Raw genomic sequence first — 20,696 nt, 5'->3', positions numbered from 1 at the left:
TTATGTCACTCCTTCTATTTTAAATCGTCCTAAAGTCTCAATTTATTTTTAGACTCGGATACCACTTCATATCCACTTGTTTGCTATTTACCTCATGTCTAACCTCCAACACTATCCATACTGTTCATAAAAATTCCCAACTCCCCCTTTCAACAAAACTATCCTCTCTCTCTCGAGGTTGTTTCACAAATGTCCCCATATTCTAGTGCTATGGGGGTTGTTAAAACAGCCGTTGCAAGAATTTTACTACTTAATCTTCTCTGCTCAATTCCTGTATTCAGCGAACTGCTTTTCAACTCAATAATAATTTCTATCTACAAATTGAGAGTTTAGCCCTGGGCAACCATTCTTTGTGCCATTATTTTGAAATAAGAGTATTAAAATTCTTACGGTGGAAAAAATAGGTTGACGATGACAGATTTTTAAGAGTTACTTTCTGTTGAGTAAAACATTCCATTTACTTTAGACGCAGGAATCAAGTTTATTTTACCTGTTTTAGATGTTCTTGTAGCTTAAAGATAATTTTTTTCCTCCTCTTTTCATCGTTAACATTTTGCCGTCTCCTTGCCCCCCCCCCATGTTTATTCTAATTTCCTTCTGCATTTTATACTTTCGTTTTCCTTTAACTTCCTCCTCTCACACGCTGCTGACTGTGGATTTAAACCTTCTAGAGTTGTTCCAATTCTTGCTAAACTCATTAGACCCACTCTTCTTCTAATCCCTACTCAGGACATGTTACTTTATTGGGTTTTTTTCCACACGTTTGATATAAAATTGCTATTATTGGTTTTAAAAACATTTTTAGCTCTGTTATTAAAATTAAATTGAAGTCTCTTAAGAATCCTGTTAGTTTTGATAATCGATAGGACATTCACCATATTCCTTGTCAGTGGCTACATCGGACAAACTAGATGCAATCTAAAATGTAGACTTGAGGAACGCGATAGATAGGTTCGTTATCAAGAGTTCGAAAAATCGGCAATTGCTGCACACTGTTGTAATCTTGGCCATAAATCCAATTCCAACAATGACAAAATTATTTTCTCCCCAGACACATCAGCACATCTTATGCCTTCTTTAATTCATATGAATGGTGAATGCGTGTAGAAATGCATTTGACCCTGATTTGCCCCTCTCAGCGACAGTGGTTTTTCTTGTTCTGTTTTTTCTGTCTCGACTACTAAGCCTTTTCTAATTTTGTTTATCACCTTAATTTTCCTATTTTTAGTTCGTAACTAATATTCTAAATCCCTTTTGTTACTTCTCATTCACGTCTAGCAAGTCTTGAGAATGAGCATCTATTTTTGGGAGCTGGAAACAGCTCGACTGTTTTTTCTAATCATTTCGTAGCGAATGAATGTTTTTAATGAAGCAATCCTTTTTGAGTTCAATAAGAACAAGGTTTTTATTTTATTTTTTAATGATCCCCTATTTGCTCATTTCTTGAGAGTTTTTATTCACTCAAAAATTAAATTGAAATTCTTGAAGAGTATTTTTAATTTATTCAAGAACTCTAAACTTATTTACTTGTTGATATTTATTTTGCTGAATGATTTCATTTCTCAAAAGAAAGGGCTCAAAAAAATAGGTGCTGAGGATTTGCAAAACGAGGAAAGCAAAAGATATTTGAAACAGAAAACTCAAAGTATCTGAAGGGAAATAAATTCTAAAAATAGAACTAGAAAAAGCACCGAGAGTGAAACAGAAAATAAAAAATAAATAAAGGTGAAAAACTGTAGTTACGAAAAGGATTCTATATCATCATATATACTTTGAGATTTTCTGAATTATTTATGAAGGGTAGCTATTGCATAACTCCTTGATTTGTAAGAATAAGCCCTTTTTTTCTCTGTTGTTGTTGTTGACGTAGACCATTAAGGCAAGGAGGAGATTGTTTTTGTTTTCCAGTGGCGCCATTTATGGCCAAGAATTCTACTTCTGCCACACAAATACGTCACACCCGTTTATAGGGTGAACCCATTTATACATCCATTCATTCATCCACACATCGGAATTTTGACCTGAACCAGAGAACATCTCCGATTCAGTACCCCCAGAGGCATAATTTGTTGTGAGAACATGGAAGACTTTGTGGACCGACAGATATAACGTGCACCAGTCACCTTTTACTACACGTGGAATCTTCGGCCGGCTGGATTCGAACTCCCGTCCTCATAAACGTAAGTTTTTTGCTCTTTCTACACAAATTGATCTTGAACGTTTATTAAATTCATTTCTCTGTTATCTATCAAAATGAGATCAGACAGAATTTCAATTATTTTTATTTCATTCGATCATAAAGTGATATGCAGATACAGATATGTGAAAGAAAGCCATCGAGAATGAAATATCACACTTAATTGCACATTCATTAAATATCAATAGACAATAAATGAGGTAGAAAACAATATGATACACACACTAATAAAATACACATAAATGCCTTTAAATAAATTCCGATGACACTTTCATCTGGGTGTTGACATTGTTTAACTAAAATGACTCTCATCTCAGTAGAAGCATATTTTTATAAAGGCGATTCTACGCAAGTACCTTTATTTCTAACTATATATAAAAATCTAATGGTAGTGTCGAGGTTTTCCTGTCATGTCAATACATTTTTATTGGCTGGAAGATCAGAAGGTAGGATCCAGTTTTCCCACATTCATTTTCATATTGGTTTGGTTGTCATAAAATTGATACAAGTCACAAGGGTATTGCTTTCCTACAAATATTTTTACGTTCCTAATTTAAAGGTTTTTACTGTTGTTATAATGTTTTTGATTTCGGTTCATTTCTAAATTAAGAATTTAGGAAGATTGCTTTTATTATTATTATCAGAATAATGCAATTCTACTCTATATTTTTAGATATTTAAATCGGTGTCTGATCTTATTAACCGTTTTACTATTATTATTTCTTGGTGCAAATTAAATTATTATTCTATTATGAATTACTGTTAAAGAGATTCGCTGAATGATTTGGAACTTAACTTTTAGCTTCATGCACAAAGAAGTGATGAATGTAAAAATTGTATTTAAAATACATCCGTCCTTTAGGTAAGCAAAAATTTTAAATTACAGTTGTTGAACTCACCAAATTTGTTAATAACAATATATACTTTCAATTTCAAATGTTATTTCAAAAAATGATTACTTACAAAAATGATTTATGTTCACTTGCAGATCTTAATAGTAATCATAAATAAAATATTTGGAAGTGGGAAGTGGAGGCAATTAGTGTTCTTTTACATATATTTTTAGTTGAATAATTTCAACTGTTCTATGCCAAAAAAACATTAATTATTGCAAAGCAATCATCGGGGTTGGTGAGCGTTAGCGAACAGGGAGTATAGCCCACTGGTAATACATAAAGCACCCCAAGTTTTGCAGAATATTATAGGGTAAAATTAACGATCACCACCGGCCACACGGCGATTAAAAAATTGTCTACCAATCGTCTTCCAGTTTCAACTTTTTTTGTCGAAAATGCACCCCATGAGCATTTTAATATTATTCTTTTAGTAAATACGAAATTATTATAAATATTTTATGATATTTTGAAAATTACTTTATTTCACGTTTGTTTCTGAAAATGTCTCTTCATTTTAGAAATGATCCTTGTAACGTTTAATGTATTTTGAAAAATGCTTTACGTTACTAATATCAACAGTTTTTGAATCGATTAAAATTTTTGATTTCTGAAAAAAGTTACGAAATGTTTTGAAACGTAGTCGCAGTTAAAAAAAAAGCTACACCCTTTCACGGGTCTGTAGCGAAATTTCCTAATTTTACACTAAACAGTATGTACGAGTTAATTATGTTAATATACTATAACAGTTATTTCTTCAAGTGTTATTCGGAGTTCTTTAAGAACCAAAAATTTCTTATTTACTACTTCAAATTGAAGATCATAACATTTGTGTGAAAAGAGAGGATGAGATGAGTGATAGCAAAACTTTACGAACAGAGTAATTATGCGCAATTTTATGAACACAATATTTTTTTCATTGATTTTAAATTTTAATGTAGTTATTTGTTATAGTTATTTGTTATAGTTATTAGTAACACCGGTTGTACCACTTTTTTGGCTTCGAGTAACAGCAACAGTTGAAACAAGTATTTACAAAGAAAACGAAACAGTTAAGAGGCGCCATTCCATCTACTAGTTAGAAACGAATAATTTAGTTTACGACTATTTCTCAAAATTTGCAGTTTTCAATCTACTCAAATTATATCATGTCTTAAACTAAAGTCATTTATAGAAAACTACATTCAGTAAAACAGTGCCATTTTTTATTCTATACATTAATTAATCAAACACTAGTACTTTTAAACCTAAAATATTAGTACTTTCGAGTCCAAGTACTTTGGTATTTAAAACAAACATACTTTCATACTTCCAGATGCCAACGAATATTGCTACAGTATATAGTACTTCTATAGTGTAAGTATAGTATATACTGTATATATATAGTACTAGTATAGCATAGTATGTACAGAATATAGTACATTATATAGTATTTTACTTTATAGTATACTACTTTATATAGTACTAATATAGTACTTTGTATAGTACTAGTACATATCAAACCTTTAATGCGTCAAAGAGTAGTACTTTCTCAATTCAAATCATTAATTTCACGTAAATTATTGCAAACACTATACTCTCAATAATAAAGGTATAAGAAATTTTCGTCATTTAAAAAACCAGAGATATTTTGATATTCATTCAAATACTCGTGAAATATCCTTAACTTTCTCTCTCTTTACTCTTGAAATATTCTCATTTACAAGACACAACAATTTTCCTCGCAAACAAAACGAGGTTTCAAGAAAAGTAGTTCTAGTCACCAAGTCTCTATAACAAAAGATTATCACAATAGAATTTTTTTTCTCTACTTTCGGAAAAGGAGTCTTTTGAGAAACATAAAAGAGAAGATCTTATCTCCAAATCTGTCTTACCTGTTCCTATTTTACATACGAAAGTTCAAAATATAACTTGTTTTTGATCATTATGTATAGCTCAAGTGAAAATAGTTTTAAGTCTTTGAATGAATTTAAAAGATAACATTTAACAATATGAGCGTCTAAATTTTTCGCTAAATCTTCTATGCTCTTCTTGCTTCTAAACACATACATCAACATTGCAAATAATAATGTGCATTAGATTACTTGAAAAACAAATCTAATCAGTGTTTCTAAACCCTATTTGCAAAATATTTCAAGGTGGACTTCTTAAGGTAGTCATTTGGAATATTGACATAATTTTTTCGTACACAAAATTGTAGCACTTAAGTAACTTTTTGACCAGCTTGTTTCTGATCATTCACATATTCTCTGCAATGAAAAGTATTTTCAACCTAAACATATTTAAATATTAATAAAACTTTTACTATTGCTTACAAAAATATAAACTTTGCTATTCAAATAACAAAAAATCAATGCCAAATTTGGTTATCACGTGTAGGTAAACGAAAGAATGAAAATAAATACGAATTAAATAAAAAAATATATATATAAACACTCAAAAAATAAATAACTGAATTTAATAATGTAATTACTGTTGTTGTTTGTTGCTGACTAACACATCCACTCTGGATGCCGAACATCAATAAGAGGATCAATACTTTGTTTTAATAACCTATTCTGTAGTTTCACATGACTAAGTTGAAACGAAAGTCAATTTACAATAAAGTGAAGGAGAAAAAAATATCGGATTAAAGTCATGTGTTTCTCTTTATTGTATTCGACGTGTTCAATAAACAGCATGTAATGCTGCTCGTGGTATTGAGAATAATGTTGGTGGTTCAGAAACAAGGACGTAAATTGCTGAACAATATTTGCGGATGATAGGCACAAATAAAAACCTAATTTAATGAACTGTGACCACCCAATATTCTGAGCACACAAAATAAGTAGTCTTTCCGAGAGGAACTGCATCATCGTCCTGCATCATCAAACTGCATCATCGTCCTCTCTTACTTGTATCTCACCATCTTCAAGCATTCCACCACCTTCAAGCATTCCACCATCTTTAAGCATTCCACCATCTTCAAGCATTCCACCATCCTCAATTTCATTAACATCTTCTTCTTCTTTAATTTCACGGCTTAGGGGACGCCTCACTTTCTCATCAGGTGAATCAGTCATCGCTGAAGATGGTCTCGGTCTCCATAGACCGCAAATGCTGCAGCCTGAGTGAGGGGATGGGGGATCATCACGTATTTTGTTGTTGGCCGTTTTAGACGTTGAAAAAGTCCTCGCCAAATAAGGGAACATTGGTGTGCTCACCCAACTGGTCTGTGATAAGAGGGTTCGCTGTCTGCGTACTTCGGTCTTTCGAGGTTCGGATTCCTGCATCTTTTCTATCTCTGAAAGAATTTAAGTAAATAAAGTTATTTTTTCACCATTGGAAGGACAAAAAAATACTATAAGATTATGTGAGCAGTGCATATCAAGTCACGCGTGGTGGATGCATGCAATATGTGCGTGATTGCAATTAAAATGAGGAGTAAACACGCGTGATTACTTCGTATATTAATAGCATCACAACCATCCAAGTTTATAAAAAAAGGGGTGTGCTGAAGATTAATCATAATTTATTTACCAGTTCCCATAAGAGCATTTGAAGTGGATTAAAAGTCGTGTTAAAAATGGATGCTTCCATGACAGAACAATGCATAATAGTGACAGCTTCAGTGACAGAAGAAGATTGCATGTTTTCGTTGCTCAGACAGAGTGACACAGATGTAGTTCTTCGATTATGTCTAGCTATTTTATAAACAGCAGCAATGAATTCATTGGAGATCGTGGTTGCTTATTCCTGACCCATAATTACACACGATCTGATGTTGATGACCCTCCGCTTAACAAAAACGTTTACATTCTATATTCGCATCTATATATATATATATATATATATATATATATATATATATATATATATATATATATATATATATATATATATATATATATATATATATATATATATATATATATATATATATATATATATATATATATATATATATATATATATATATATATATATATATATTAAATTTCCAATGGCAAAAAAAAATGACAAACTCTTACAAAAACAGTGAACAAAAAGGTGAACAATAAGAAAGAGAAAAAAAGTCACTATCTCATTAATAGATGTCGGGCACTCCAGTAGCGCCTCACCTCAGAGTCCCCACGCAGAGCCGAGCATCTCAATAGATGATTCCTGTCCATTATACGAGCATAACGGGCAATTCGGGTCTCAGAGAGAATGCCGATGCGGCAGAGGTGGTTCGCCAGGCAATCATGGTCCGGCGAACCACCTCTGATAAATAAAATAAAATATTTCGACAGAGCCTTCGAAAAACAGCCTTAAAGAAAAAGATAAGTTTTGCACTAAAAATGAATGCTTCCGAAGTAGAACAAAATGCCCATAATTACACAAGATCTGATATTGATGACCCTCCGCTTAACAAAAACTTTTACATTCTATATTCGCAGCCGTCTCTCCTAGACAGTCATAAAAAGCCATCATTTTAGCACTAGAGTTCGCATTACCCTAGGCATTTTGTTGTGTCGTAATATGAAACGATGCTATTTTGCGAATAATATGTTATTTTTATAACTGCCATGACGTGATTAACAGTTTGCAACTGCTAATCATGTCACGGCAGTTATAAAAATAGCATATCAAGTCATGTTTAGTCTATCCAAAGCTACCGATACTTATTTTGAAACGCTTATTTGAAACGTCAACATGGAGAAAAGTCACAGTTTTGTGAAAATGAAAAGCGTTAGTGGTCTAATTTTTTAATATTTAAAAACTTACTCCCATGCTGCATTACCTGAGGTCATAAAAAATTCGCAAAAACTTTAAGAATAGGGCGGTAATTTTGATAATTTTCATCTATGTGGACAAATGTCACCAAATTGGCGATTTTTAAAAAAGTTTAAGAACTTTTAAAATATTTAAGATGTTTGTGTTCTAAAGTCCAGATAATTTTTCACGACAAGATTATATATATATATATATATATATATATATATATATATAGTTCAAAATCATCGAATTGCTTCAAGTGTTAGGCACTTAAACTATGACTTTTTTGTTTTCCTTTGTAATAGAGCTAAGAAAAACAGCGTTAATCACTCTCATATGAACTGGTTCATCAGTAATGCAATCTGTTACGTTTAACATTCTTTTACTACCCTGAATGATGCCGCGTGAAGTATTTTTGATTCTATAACCCATGTGTCCACTTTTCATTCGTGCAACCATTATAGAATAGGGTTATGGCACAAAGGAATAAGTACCACGCAGCATTTTTTTCTTATTCTCATATCTAATGTTTCCGGGAATAAATATTCTAGTGTCCAGCGAATGACTGACTAATAGCAAAATTACAAATCTCGAAAACAAAAAAGACTGTAGGGAAATGAAACAAACTGATATGTTCGTTGTGAAAGCTGTCAAAATTTTATGCCGAAGTTTTCGAATTTAATTGCAAAAGTTACCAACATATTGCGCTGTGCACTGTACAGAATACTTGAAAAGAATAAGCAAACTGTAATCAAATTGTGTCACTCCGTCTCCAGTTTCCCCTTTTTTTTTCACCTTTAAAAGGGCAAATCTAATTGGCTAAATATTAATGCTGAACGATATCGGAATTTTTAATATCAATCTTTTTTATATAACTAATTTACATATTTTTCATATTGGACAATGTTTTCTTGTCAAAATGAAGGGGGGGGGGGAGAGACTTTTTTTTCAGAAACACTTTTAATAATTATAATTTTAAAAATAACCTCGAGTAATTTTTAAAATATAGCAATATATAAATTAAGATAAGGGGAAAAAAATGTTTTTTGTGTTCCTTGAAGTACAGGTTTTCTTCTCTCACAGAATCGGGATCACGATATCGCCCATCAAGTGCCGGTATTTATGGTGTGTCAATATTTATCACCGTCTATAATTTTGATATTTATCGTAAGTCGATATTTTTCGTACTCATTATATATCATGAGGATATATTTTTATACCGTTGTCGGGATAGTTAAAAATATCGATATTTCACGATTTATCGATAATGCGCGCAGCTATACTCAATATAGTGATAAGTAGCATCTGTTTTTTGTCATTCGTGTGGCTTGCAAATTATAATGTACTCACGTGCACAGGCATTCAATCCCGATTTAAGGGAACCTGATCTTCCAGATCTTGAACGAAAACTCATCGAATTCACTGCAATCACAAAAGATTATAAACGTTACACATGACACATTATAAGAAAAACATTTAAAGTTAATAAATCCTCTTTATAATTTCATTAAATGATATATATAGTATCAGATTTCTTTGCAGTTTGAATATTTTCCGCATTGTATGTTACATTTTCAACAAATTTCAATACTGCTAATTTAGCTTGAAATATAATTTCTAATAACTATTTTAGTCCAATAATTATAATTTCTTCGGAAAAATTTATACCCAGGGTATTTTATGATAAAATTGCTTTGTTACGTTATTATAAATAATAACTAAAAACTCTTCTCTGTATGCTTCGCTTTTTTTACGGAGAGATGGTTTGAGGAGTTGAATTGAGTTTCTTCTAGACAGGTAAGTGAGGCGCATTGTTTCCAATGTTTTGGTTTTTTTTTTTTCGATGTATACTCATTGTATCTGATTAAATTGCTATCTAAAAAAGTGAGACATTGTTTCCTATATGTTTCACATAGAATCAAAACTATACACAAGTCAATAGAATGAATATTTCAAAAGTTTCAGTCATTTTTATGTGTAAAAAATACTTTTTTTTTGACGTGTACTTACGTGCATTTTATATTTCTATATTTAGAAGCTATTTGAACATGTAAGGTACGTTTTCTGATGATATTTTTGTCACTGAGTTAAATGAGACAAAATTCGGTTAATTAACAGTTTAGAAGTTGTAATGATTTTATTCATAATAAGTGCAAAGTATCCCTTTTGATTCCTTCGGTTTAGCGTGAAAAAGTATATGGGAAACAATGCTTTACTTGTTTAAATCGCAACCCTCCTTACATCTCAAATATTAATCTCATTGAACTCAGAGTGAAAAAATACATCAAAAACAATACTTGGCTTGCTTGGCTATGAAAAATTTTGTTCTCTTTGTCAAATCATCCTATTTCCATCAAAATAGGGAACTCTCATATATTCAAAAAACATTGCGCATTCATTTTTCCGATGAAAAAGTTTCCTTTTACATTACTAAATGTAATTTCCATTATTTTATTTAAAATAATGAAAAAGCTACTTAATTTCATTTCCAAAATTTACAATAAGAATCACTATCATTTTTACTAAAAAGCATTTCACAATGTGCTCCAAATGTTGAAAACTAAAACTCCCAATTTAGATAGTTAGAATTTTTTTTTTCAAATAGAAATTAATTTTTTGTTCGGGTGAATTAGCTTTTAACAATAAAATAAAGGAATGTTTCGTAAATTACATATGATCTAAGCAAAATATATCATTTTTCCGAGTCAAAGTGGGTAAATGTTCAAAACAATGAAATGAATATCTCCATTCCAATCTAAATGACTCGTGGTTCAATGAAATATTATGAACACATGCACAATTTAAGTAACAACAATGAAAGTTTGATCATGCAAAAAAGTCCCATGCCTGGATTAGTAAGTTGGACAGAATTTCACAACAAACGGAATTTCAATAGCACCTAATGTCATGAATAGTCATGCCAATCATTCCCAATCCATAATTTGGATGGAATGAATGCATTCATACCTATTATTAAATATTTTGAACAATCATGCCAATTATTCCTGTGTTAATACGCTACATGGTGCTACTCTAGTTTCTGACGTATAATGTTAAGAACAATCATGCAAGTTATTCCCATGTTTGGATTACACTTTCTCATGCTCATGCGCTGCTACAGACAACACTTATTAATCGAATTACCATATCTTTTAGATTACAGCTGGTGTGGCCATTTCAAAGAATGAAGAAACAATTCCATGTCAACTTGTATTGATCACAGTGGTGACGCAATAAATTCCAAAGGATGGGTGGATTCAGGTTTGATAGATTTTTTTCTTTAATTCAAAAATGATTTGGTTGCAATGATATTGTCTCCAATAGTTCCAATTTCTTTGTTTAACATAGAAGGCATAACTCTTGTCCTCTGAGTTGACCTCAAACTAATAGAATCGCCAGAAAAACGCAAACATCGTTCATCCGATACATTGACTGTTTATTCGCCCTCAGTCATAAAATAAATATCCATAAATTGTGTCCATATACTCAAGTATTAAATTGCTGCTTGATGTATTGGAAAAACATACATTTTCAGGCTTGCTGGCTCCATTTAGGATTATAAACCTTTCTCAAATAGAAGGACAGATAGCACAATACATAGAAGGACAGAACGAAAATACATCCAGTGTAGTGGCGGGATTCGAACCCGCTACCGCCACGCTTTGTACAGCGTTTGGCGGGAGATACGGTTCGGCCTGGAAGGCCCCTAAATTAATGAAGCTGGAATTCCAATCGGAATATCGAAGATGCATTACAATGGGTCTCATATTTATTTTAAACCTGTTAATATAATATTTTACACGAATAGCAAGACGTAACACAGTTGTAATGAGTTTTAAACTCTTATTGAAGAAAGTGAACTTAGGAATAAATTAGAGTCTAATTGCATTCGCCTATTTTAATCATAGAAGAATGCATAGGAGAGGAAGTATTGAAGGATTCATAAGTATGCATCAGATATGGCTCTCGCTCTTCTCGATGAAGATAGATCTGATATTCTTCTGATATCAGTGCAATTCTCGTTTCTATTATGCAACTCTGAAAAAACATCAGTTTACACCAGTGAGTTAGTAACAGAAATACTGTTTACTCTTGATTACATTGATAGCACACGCTGATAAATTATTACTGAAATATAAATAAATATCAGTTATTCTGGAAAAAAACAAAGATATTTCTGAAAAATCAAATTCAACACATTTTATGAAATTATTGTGAAATTGTTTAATCAACAGAAGGAAATAGATACCGGTAGAATTATGTTAATAATCATGAAAATATTTGAATTTAGAAAAATTGATTTAAAAACAAATTTTTGAAAAAGTAACTTTAAACTTTTTGAAATTGTATTTGTATTTTGACATCTGAATTCACAGCCAATTCCAATTTTGAAAATAGAAGACTTATTTTATGTTTTCAGATATTGGTCTGCATTATTTTTGCTATAACTTTGGAAGTTTTCTAAACATGTTATACTTGGTGACAAAACACTCAAAATAAAGCAGATTATGACACATTATTTTTTTTAAAAAATTGAACTTTAGTGACGAGAAAAGCTCTAGATCCCTTATACATTCAAGCACAAAAGTATATTGTAAGTGTCAACAATTTGTTGACAAGATACCGATATATGTAAAGAAATATTTATAGAAAAAAAATTTTAAGAACAGCTCGTTTCATGCAAAACATTCTTATTTAGGATAGCACAAATCGCTAACATAATGGAGGCTCATTTTTTATTAGTTTTTGATTTGTAGAATTTATTTGAAATTTATTTCGTATCAAAAAATAAGTGTCAAATCATTTGAAAATACCAGTATATATGAATAAATATTTACGGAAACATTTTAAGAATTTATTCATTAATTTTAAGAATATATTTGAAATTTATTTCATATCAAAAAGTGAGTGTCCATCCATTTTTCAAACAAATAATCCTGTTTGTAAAATAGCACTTGGAACCCCACTTATATTTTTTTATTTATCAGAGCTCCCATTTAAATTTTAAATTAGTTTTAAAATTATAATATATGTCAAGAAATATTTATCGAAACTTATTAAGGAGATTTGTTTCCTCCAAAACATTCTTATTTAGAAGCACATAGAACGCTAACATAAGAAAGGAAATTTCTTAAAATTTTCAATCCACGAGATATTCATTTAAATAATTTAATGTTTAGATTTAAAACAATTTTATCTGATTATAAGGTTAAACATTTTTGTAATGCGATGTGCAACTTTAGCAGATTAGTTTTCCTACCTTTTGTTCGCTACATGGACGATAGTATTTGAAACGTCAAATGATGATAATACTCAGTATGGTAAAACCAGTACAATATTTTTCACATTAAACAGCGAAATCAAATAACGCATTGTAAAAAAAAATGTATTCATGAATCAAAGAATTTAAATGGAGCTCTGGTAGTTACAAAAAATATATGTGGTATTCCAAGTACCATTTTACTAACAAGTCTATTTGCTTTAAAAAATGAATTCATGAATTAAAAAATATAAATGGGAAGTCTGATAGTTACAAAAAATACATGTGGAATTCCAAGTACTAATTTACTAACAGAATTATTTTCTTTAGAAAACTTTAATTAAATGATATTGTTCCCACTTGCCCAACTTAGACAAAACATAAGCATAGAACATAACTGTTAAATACTCATTATGGTAGCAAACTAATTTATTTTTTAGAATATTTAGAATATTAAGGCTTTTTCTTCGTTTTCTTTTTTTTCTTTTAATTCAATCACTGTATGAAAATTTAAGCTTGAATGTACCTCAATAAAAATTAATTTTTATTTTAAAGTCCAAATTTAACAACTATAAAAATTAAATCTCGTTTAACATAAATGTTAAAGCTCTTGGAACTAATTGATCAGTTTGTACAACGATACTATACAAAAACAATGAACAATGATGAAAAAGAAAACAATACAAAAAGTAATTGTTTAAATTATCATACATGGAGCTCCAAACGTGCTTAATAGTTTCTTTGGGTTTGTTTTTTTTCGAAAACATTATGGTGATGTTGTTTTTACATTAAGCATTTATTACATTATACTTGTTTATATTGTTTGTTGTTGCACAAAAAGGCTGCAACATATTAGTCAAGATAGCAACGCTATCTTGACTTCTAAAACATTATTAAATTCGAAAATTAGTTTCCCAAATCTATTAATCTAGAGCTGAAAACAAATCAATTTCGGAAAAGATAAAATGAAGATCAAGAATAGATAGTGAATTCATAGGTATTATAAATGCATTTCTTACTATTAGAAAGTTGAAAAGTATGCTTTCGAAATTAGATAGAGAAAAAAATCAAACTAAATAGGTTGAATTTCAGTTATGAAACTGTAGTGTAAACCGAGCGATCTCAATATTTTTAGAAAAAAAATTTAAAAATAATTAGGATTACTGTATTTACAAAACTGATCAATTATTAACTACAGTTAATTATAAATATTTTTAAAATGTAGCAGATTTTTAAACATCATTTTTTTATTAAATTTATCATCCCCGTTTTCGTAATCTGACATTTCTTTTTTATTATTGCCAGTGATTTGCCGTTTTTTTATGAGCTACATCCTTGAAGTCTTCTAACCTAAGCGTACAAAATATTCTCTCAAAAAAAAAACTGTTTTTTCTTTCATGCTATCATCAGCTGCCATATGACCTATAAATACTAAGTGACTCATCCTTACTTTTCATAAACATTGCATTCGCGAAAAGTATTTGAAAAATAACGATTTCTCTATTTCTACCTTAAGGTTAAGTATGTATATCATTGCAAGTTACTTTGAAACATACTTAACGGTTTTTATAATTCACGGAATATTTTCAGAAGTTATTAGATCGGCACCGAATATGAATAGCAACATACCTTCTATCATAACAAAATAATTAAAAAAAAAACAATCATACAATACAATTGTTACCGTGAATGATCGAAATCAGGAGAATGTCGACTTTCACCGGTAAATGTCAACAATCACATAGTCGCTTTGGTGAATGTCCGAAATATTTGTAATATCCGATTTGATATTATTATATTTATTCGATATTTTAATATTTGCTGAGGATGGATTGTGAGAAACATCGGAGTACCTGTTAAATGCATACAGGGCACATGACCTTAAAAAAATATCAGTGTAGGGCGTACAGGGCAGTGACATTTACCAAATTTGACATTCAACCACATCATTCAGTCATTCGCAGTAACGCAATCAAAGCTTAATCTTACCATATTACTTAGTTTGCATATTTTTTTTTTTAATTTTATGCTTAAGAAAGAAAAGAAGAAGAAAAAATTCTTAACTGAGAGAAATAAAATAAGAACAAAACGAATCTAATAACTAGATTGTATTATCGCCCTAGATAAAGGGACTGCCTGTAATAGACTGACAATCCATTTTGTTGCTTTCACTTCAAAGTAAAACGATTTGTTTCCAATGAGTTTTTTATTTTCATTCTTTCAACAACAAAAAAAATTTTCTGTCAGCTGTTTTGTTTCACTTAAATAGAAAAAAAAAGATGAATGATTAAAAAAAATTATGTATGATTTATAAATGTTTTCGTTCACCTCGCCATTTCTCTTTAAACAAGTCATTAAACAATGTTTATTCAAATGATTTTGCGTCTGTTTACATTTGAAGTTACTGAACAAAATTGGTTACGAAAGCATAACTGGGAAAGAATTCCTAGTAGAAATGCCATTTCCAAATGAGTAATAATATTACGGAGCGATTTTTTAAAGCATTAAATAAATTCTGTTTGGCGAAAGACTGTATCTTAAAATAAAATGTTATAAATATTTTGGTTTTGAAATCTTAAACGGAAGTTGAAAATTTGAATATAGTTCTTGTAAGGATTTACATTATACTCATACACTGCGAATGGTTGTTATAGCAGAGAAAATAATTAACTCGATATGAAAGGAATTAAAAAAGATTATTAGCTACTTCATTATTCAAAAAAAAAAGTTTTTTCAAATAGATGCTTTAGAAAATTTAAATATAAATCGTGTGACTGAGACTCGTTCCAACCGACGTACAGTTAAAATGTAATTCAAATGAATTGCCTGACAATTTCTCAGCCCTTCAAAAGAAAGGGCGTAGTATAAATCAACTTTTTCGGACATTTTTGTGCAACGAGTTATTCTTCGACGCATGTTGTGTTCTACACCGTAAAATAATTTCACTTATAGATTACGGTCGGTGACAGGAAAAAGTGTTCTTGTGACTGACCGTAAAAATAAATGTATGCCCGTAAAGCTCTCGTGAAAATAAAAATACGAGTGTTCACGTAAATTTTTCTTATAAAATGTATGACCACTGGTCCTTATATTAGTTTTATGCTACGAAAAGTTCAGTTTATTATTTTTGAAATTCAGGTGATTCGTTTGTCGAATCAAGCCGAAACCGTGGAACGAAGTCCGGCAATCTGTCGAGGAGTGAGAAAGTTGGGTGTTCGGGATCATCAATATAGTAATAGTGCGAGAGATGTTTTTCGGTGCTTTCCGGGATTAAACCCAGGACCTCTGCTTATATAGCCCGATTCTGTAACCACCGTGGAACAGAGTGGGCACACCCGCATTGCTTTAATTAGCTGGCTATTTAGTTTCCTGATCAACTCAACTAATTTTGCGGATGCTTGCTTCAATCACGTGTATTTGGGCTTTTTTCTAGAAAAAAAAACTAGCTGTCGGTATGAATGAACGACCCACTCTTCGAATTTTAACGAAATTTTCGTAGAGCAAAGCAAAAGTTTATAGTTGAAAGGCCTTACAGTTGAAATGTCTCAAGCGAAAAATAAAATATGTGACTTTATGCAAGAACTCTGACTCTATTGAAAAGATATGAAATTGGATTAATAATTGGATTTGAAATTGAATTTAATTGGATTGAAATTGGATTTGAATTTAATATTTTAATCTCTATCTCTTTGCTAATTTTTATATAATTTACTATGTTTTAACAACCATCGAAACAGTCGATATAGTGTTGCAGTTGACGTAGAGAGTGCTAGATCACAGATTCGAACCTAAATTATTCGAATGTTTACTCAACATGAAATCTGTTGTGACTATAAATTCTTCCCGCTGTTGGGGCGCAATATTCGGAAAAGAAAGCACCGACTGATCACCGACCAGGACTAAAATGACGTAAGGCATGAACCCAACCTTAACATTTAAAATGAATTCATAAGAATAGATTTATGTATCTAGATACATAGAATGTAATCATCATCCACGCGTAAAACTCGGTAAAAAACCTAAATAATAAAAAGAAAGCAAGCGAAATTAAAAAGTTAATATCCTAATAACTTTTGATCTAATGATCGAATTTTCATATACTAAGACTCGATCTAAATGTTTCTGGTAATCATGGTCCTAATAGTTTTGGCAAAAAAATCGGTCGTAAGCTTGGACCCCTTGAAGTTATTCGAGATTTAATGAAATAGCTTATTTCGTTAAATCTCTAAAAGATTCAAAGCGAATCGGAAAATTTTTGAATACTATAATAAAATTTGTTTATTCTAAGATGATTCCATATAAAAGTTCATGCTTAATAATTTTTATTTTTTATTATTTTAATTAATAGGTCGGAGACAATTTAAGTTGTTTGGCCTACGAATTTGTACCTCATTTGAAAGTATACAATTTAAATGACAAGAGACAAAGCTTGTTCAAAATCAGTCAGATAGTATCTGAGTCGTATAGTTAAACATTTTATTCATCGAGAACTATATGGTCGACTTAACGGTTATTTTGAATATCAAGAATTTTAATCTTTTGAAAAAAAAGGGTATGGTTATTTAAAGAAAGTTCGTTTTTGTGTTTGGTTTCGTCACTTAAAATATCGTCAGTACACGTTAATTAGCATAAAGATGAGAGGACCATTACGATTGAATCTAAGAACCTGAAAATCCGATCAAAACATTATGTAGGGTGTTTACTTTTTCATTTTGTACACTGTACAACTAACCTACTTCATTTGACTAAAAATAAATAAAAAAAACATTTCCTAGTTTTTCTTGTACACTTTCTTCTAATCAGGTAGAATTTCGAAATACTTAACGAATGACGTGCTTTCTCTAAGCAATTAGAGAAATATTGAAGAGACAGCAGTCCAATGGCAAAATGACTGCCTGCAAGTTGATAATTAAAAAAAGGTAAGTTTTGTTGCACCAGTTATCATGAATTTATCATAAAAATACACTGCTTTTTACATCAAAAAACAACAAGAGTAACCAAACCAAAAGAAATGAATAGTCTGACCTGCGCTTAGTTTGGCTGACTGGGCACCGCACATGATCTCCTTGTAACCCTTTCTGAAGGATGGACTCCTGAAAGCGTAGATGATAGGATTGCAAGCAGAATTCAGATACCCGCACCAATACGTCTATAAGAGAAACACACCATTAGTATTATCCATCACAGATACAACTACATTGTGGAAAAGTTCGATCCTGGCAGCCGATGAAGCAACCGACTTGTATATACGTAACAAGGTGCATGTCGTAGTCCTCTCATTCATTGTGCTGTGGAAGTTTAGAGATACGGGTAGCAGTTCAGGCACTGTCTACGTCCTATAACTGCAGTCAAAATGACGTGGCATTCCAACCATGGCCGTTAAAAGATTGACCTCTGTAAAACGGTGCTGTGCGCTTGACCGGCCATGGTAGGGTGGTGTTTGCGCTGTAGATATGACTGTTGTTTAAAGGAGCTGACACATTGGAAAAGCCAACTTTTGGGACCGGTTTCAAAATAGCTTGTTATTCAGAAAAAGAAACGACTGTACTTTGGGATTATCCCGTCGACCTGTCAACGCTAGCGAACATGATCAAATCCTTTAGTGCCATTCTAATGAAAAGCAATTTCCAAAATAAACATTCTAAACACGTTAAATTTATCAAATAATTATAATAATAAAGTAATAATAACAAAAAAAAAATGAAGTGTAAAAATACGTCATAAACATTTTTAATAAAAATAATCAAAACAAAGTAAAAACCTCTATTTTTTTATAATGACACATTTAATTAAATGAATTTTATTTTATAACTGCCGTTGAACAGTTGTTTTTCGGGGTTTACGACTGCTAACGTTCAACTCCGCAGCCTTGTAGTTTTGAAACCAGTCAAGTGTAGGAAGAAATTCATCTTTGTGAAGGACTTTTAAAAGGAACTAACCCGCCAACTTGCGTTACACGGAGAGAAAAATCACGAAATCCTTCCACGGTTAACCCAACGGCAAGGGGACCCCTTGAAGATCCTTCTACAACTGAGGATATTTTACGTTAGCACTGTGCAAGCTGGATGCGAAATTTGCATAGGTCAGTCATTGCTGAGATTCGAAGAGCGAACCCTCTATCTCCTGAGCAATTAAATGAAATGTACCACTGCACTCTACTAAGCAAATTCGAATCATTTCGCATAGTCAAGGATTCCACTCTTTTCTCCAAACCCATTGACAGAGACTTTTGTCAATAATATCGGGTTTGGCGAAAAGAGCCGACGGGATAATCAACCAAAATTACAAAGCAGAACATCTTAACTCGTATCAGAAATAAATTTGTTTACAAAAAATCAGAAATTGTTTTCAAAAACAAAGTCGATTGTTATTTAGAATAACTTATAAGTAAGGTTTTTTTTTAAAAAAAATAATCTCTTTAATGCACTTATATTAATAAAAAAAATGACACTACAATCCGCATTATGGAGAAATAGATCTATTTGTACATCCATTACTTTTTCTTAATGAGGCATCACTTCTTTTGGTTTTTATATCTTTGAAAGGAATCAAATATTACAAAGAATGATTCCTTTTTATCGTCAGTTTAAATAATCTAATAAATAACAAAAGCAACGTTTCATCTAATATGCGATAGAAATATTATTTGAAATGACGTGGTAAAATAACAAAATGATTATTTTATTCGTATCGAAAATATAATTCATGAATCTCAAATTTATTTCGACCCATTCATTTTTTGCCGTCAAAAATGACGGGTTTTTTTTTTGCTTGTTTTATGTATAGTCGAACCCTATCTGATTTTTTAGCGATATTTCACTTTCCTTGATTGGATGGAGAAATCCGCGTTTCATCATACAAAAATAAAGTCGTGATTACTAGAAATTTTACTTTAAATTATTGAATAACTTTCGATTTCTTTTTTTTTTCTTTCGGTAAAATAATAGTCTTCTAATCCATTTCAATAGATAAGCTGCTTGTTTGTTTTTGTATCGTAAAAATAAAGCTAGATTTCATTTCTCGGTAAACAACGTTTATTTTACTTTTTTCAAAGGTATACAACATAAAAACAGCAAAAGAAATTAAATTTAAAATAATGAAATGAGAGCTAGTAGGCATTGCGGTTTCCCTGTCTGAAAAAAAATCGATCTCAATTTTTTTTTTTTTTGCATAACTAACAAAAAATCATAACAACATAGTTAAAATACAGATAATGCATTTCCAGAAATTAAAATTATAAAAAATCCAAAGAATTTTTTTAATAAAAATAGATAATGTTCCAAAAGCCTGAAAAAATACGCCTTTTTTCTTAACCAATCGGTACATATAATAAATCGCCAAAACCTTAAAAATTAATAACCCCGAAATGAGTTCGAAATTTTAAAAACCTCAACAGTTTTGTTTGTTTTTTAATTCATTAAGGTACGTGACAGCAAAAAACTACTGTTTTACTGCTATTAAATTTTCTTTTAGATCAAAAAATCTGAAAAACTGTCAATTTAAACTATTTGAATACTCTAAAACTAATTTGAAATTTAAACGAAGTGAGATGCGTTACACATTTTCAAACATGTGAGTACGTGGCTGTAAAAAAACAAATCAGCATTAC

The 20,696-nt window shown here is 30.9% G+C and overlaps 1 protein-coding gene across 2 annotated transcripts in view; it reads right to left on the bottom strand.

The window, feature by feature from the left end:
* Positions 1-4,893: 4,893 nt before the first annotated feature.
* The window catches only part of LOC107444907 (trace amine-associated receptor 1), a 60,258-nt gene continuing 44,455 nt past the window's right edge, over positions 4,894-20,696 (bottom strand). For both annotated transcript variants that reach the window (XM_016059174.4, XM_071179135.2), the window contains exons 5-7: positions 18,113-18,236; positions 9,178-9,249; positions 4,894-6,373 (exon numbers count right to left, since the gene is read on the bottom strand). In XM_016059174.4, the coding sequence (XP_015914660.1) occupies positions 5,958-6,373; positions 9,178-9,249; positions 18,113-18,236 (612 nt within the window). In that variant the 3' untranslated portion in view covers positions 4,894-5,957. The remainder of the gene's footprint in view (positions 6,374-9,177; positions 9,250-18,112; positions 18,237-20,696) is intronic.

The sequence above is a fragment of the Parasteatoda tepidariorum genome, chromosome 6 (assembly GCF_982258835.1).
Source record: "Parasteatoda tepidariorum strain Cologne lab strain chromosome 6, Ptep-v5.0, whole genome shotgun sequence".
Classification (NCBI taxonomy): Eukaryota; Metazoa; Arthropoda; class Arachnida; order Araneae; family Theridiidae; genus Parasteatoda; species Parasteatoda tepidariorum.
The sequence above is the reverse complement of the archived record's forward strand: the minus strand, read 5'-3'. Positions and strand labels throughout refer to the sequence as shown.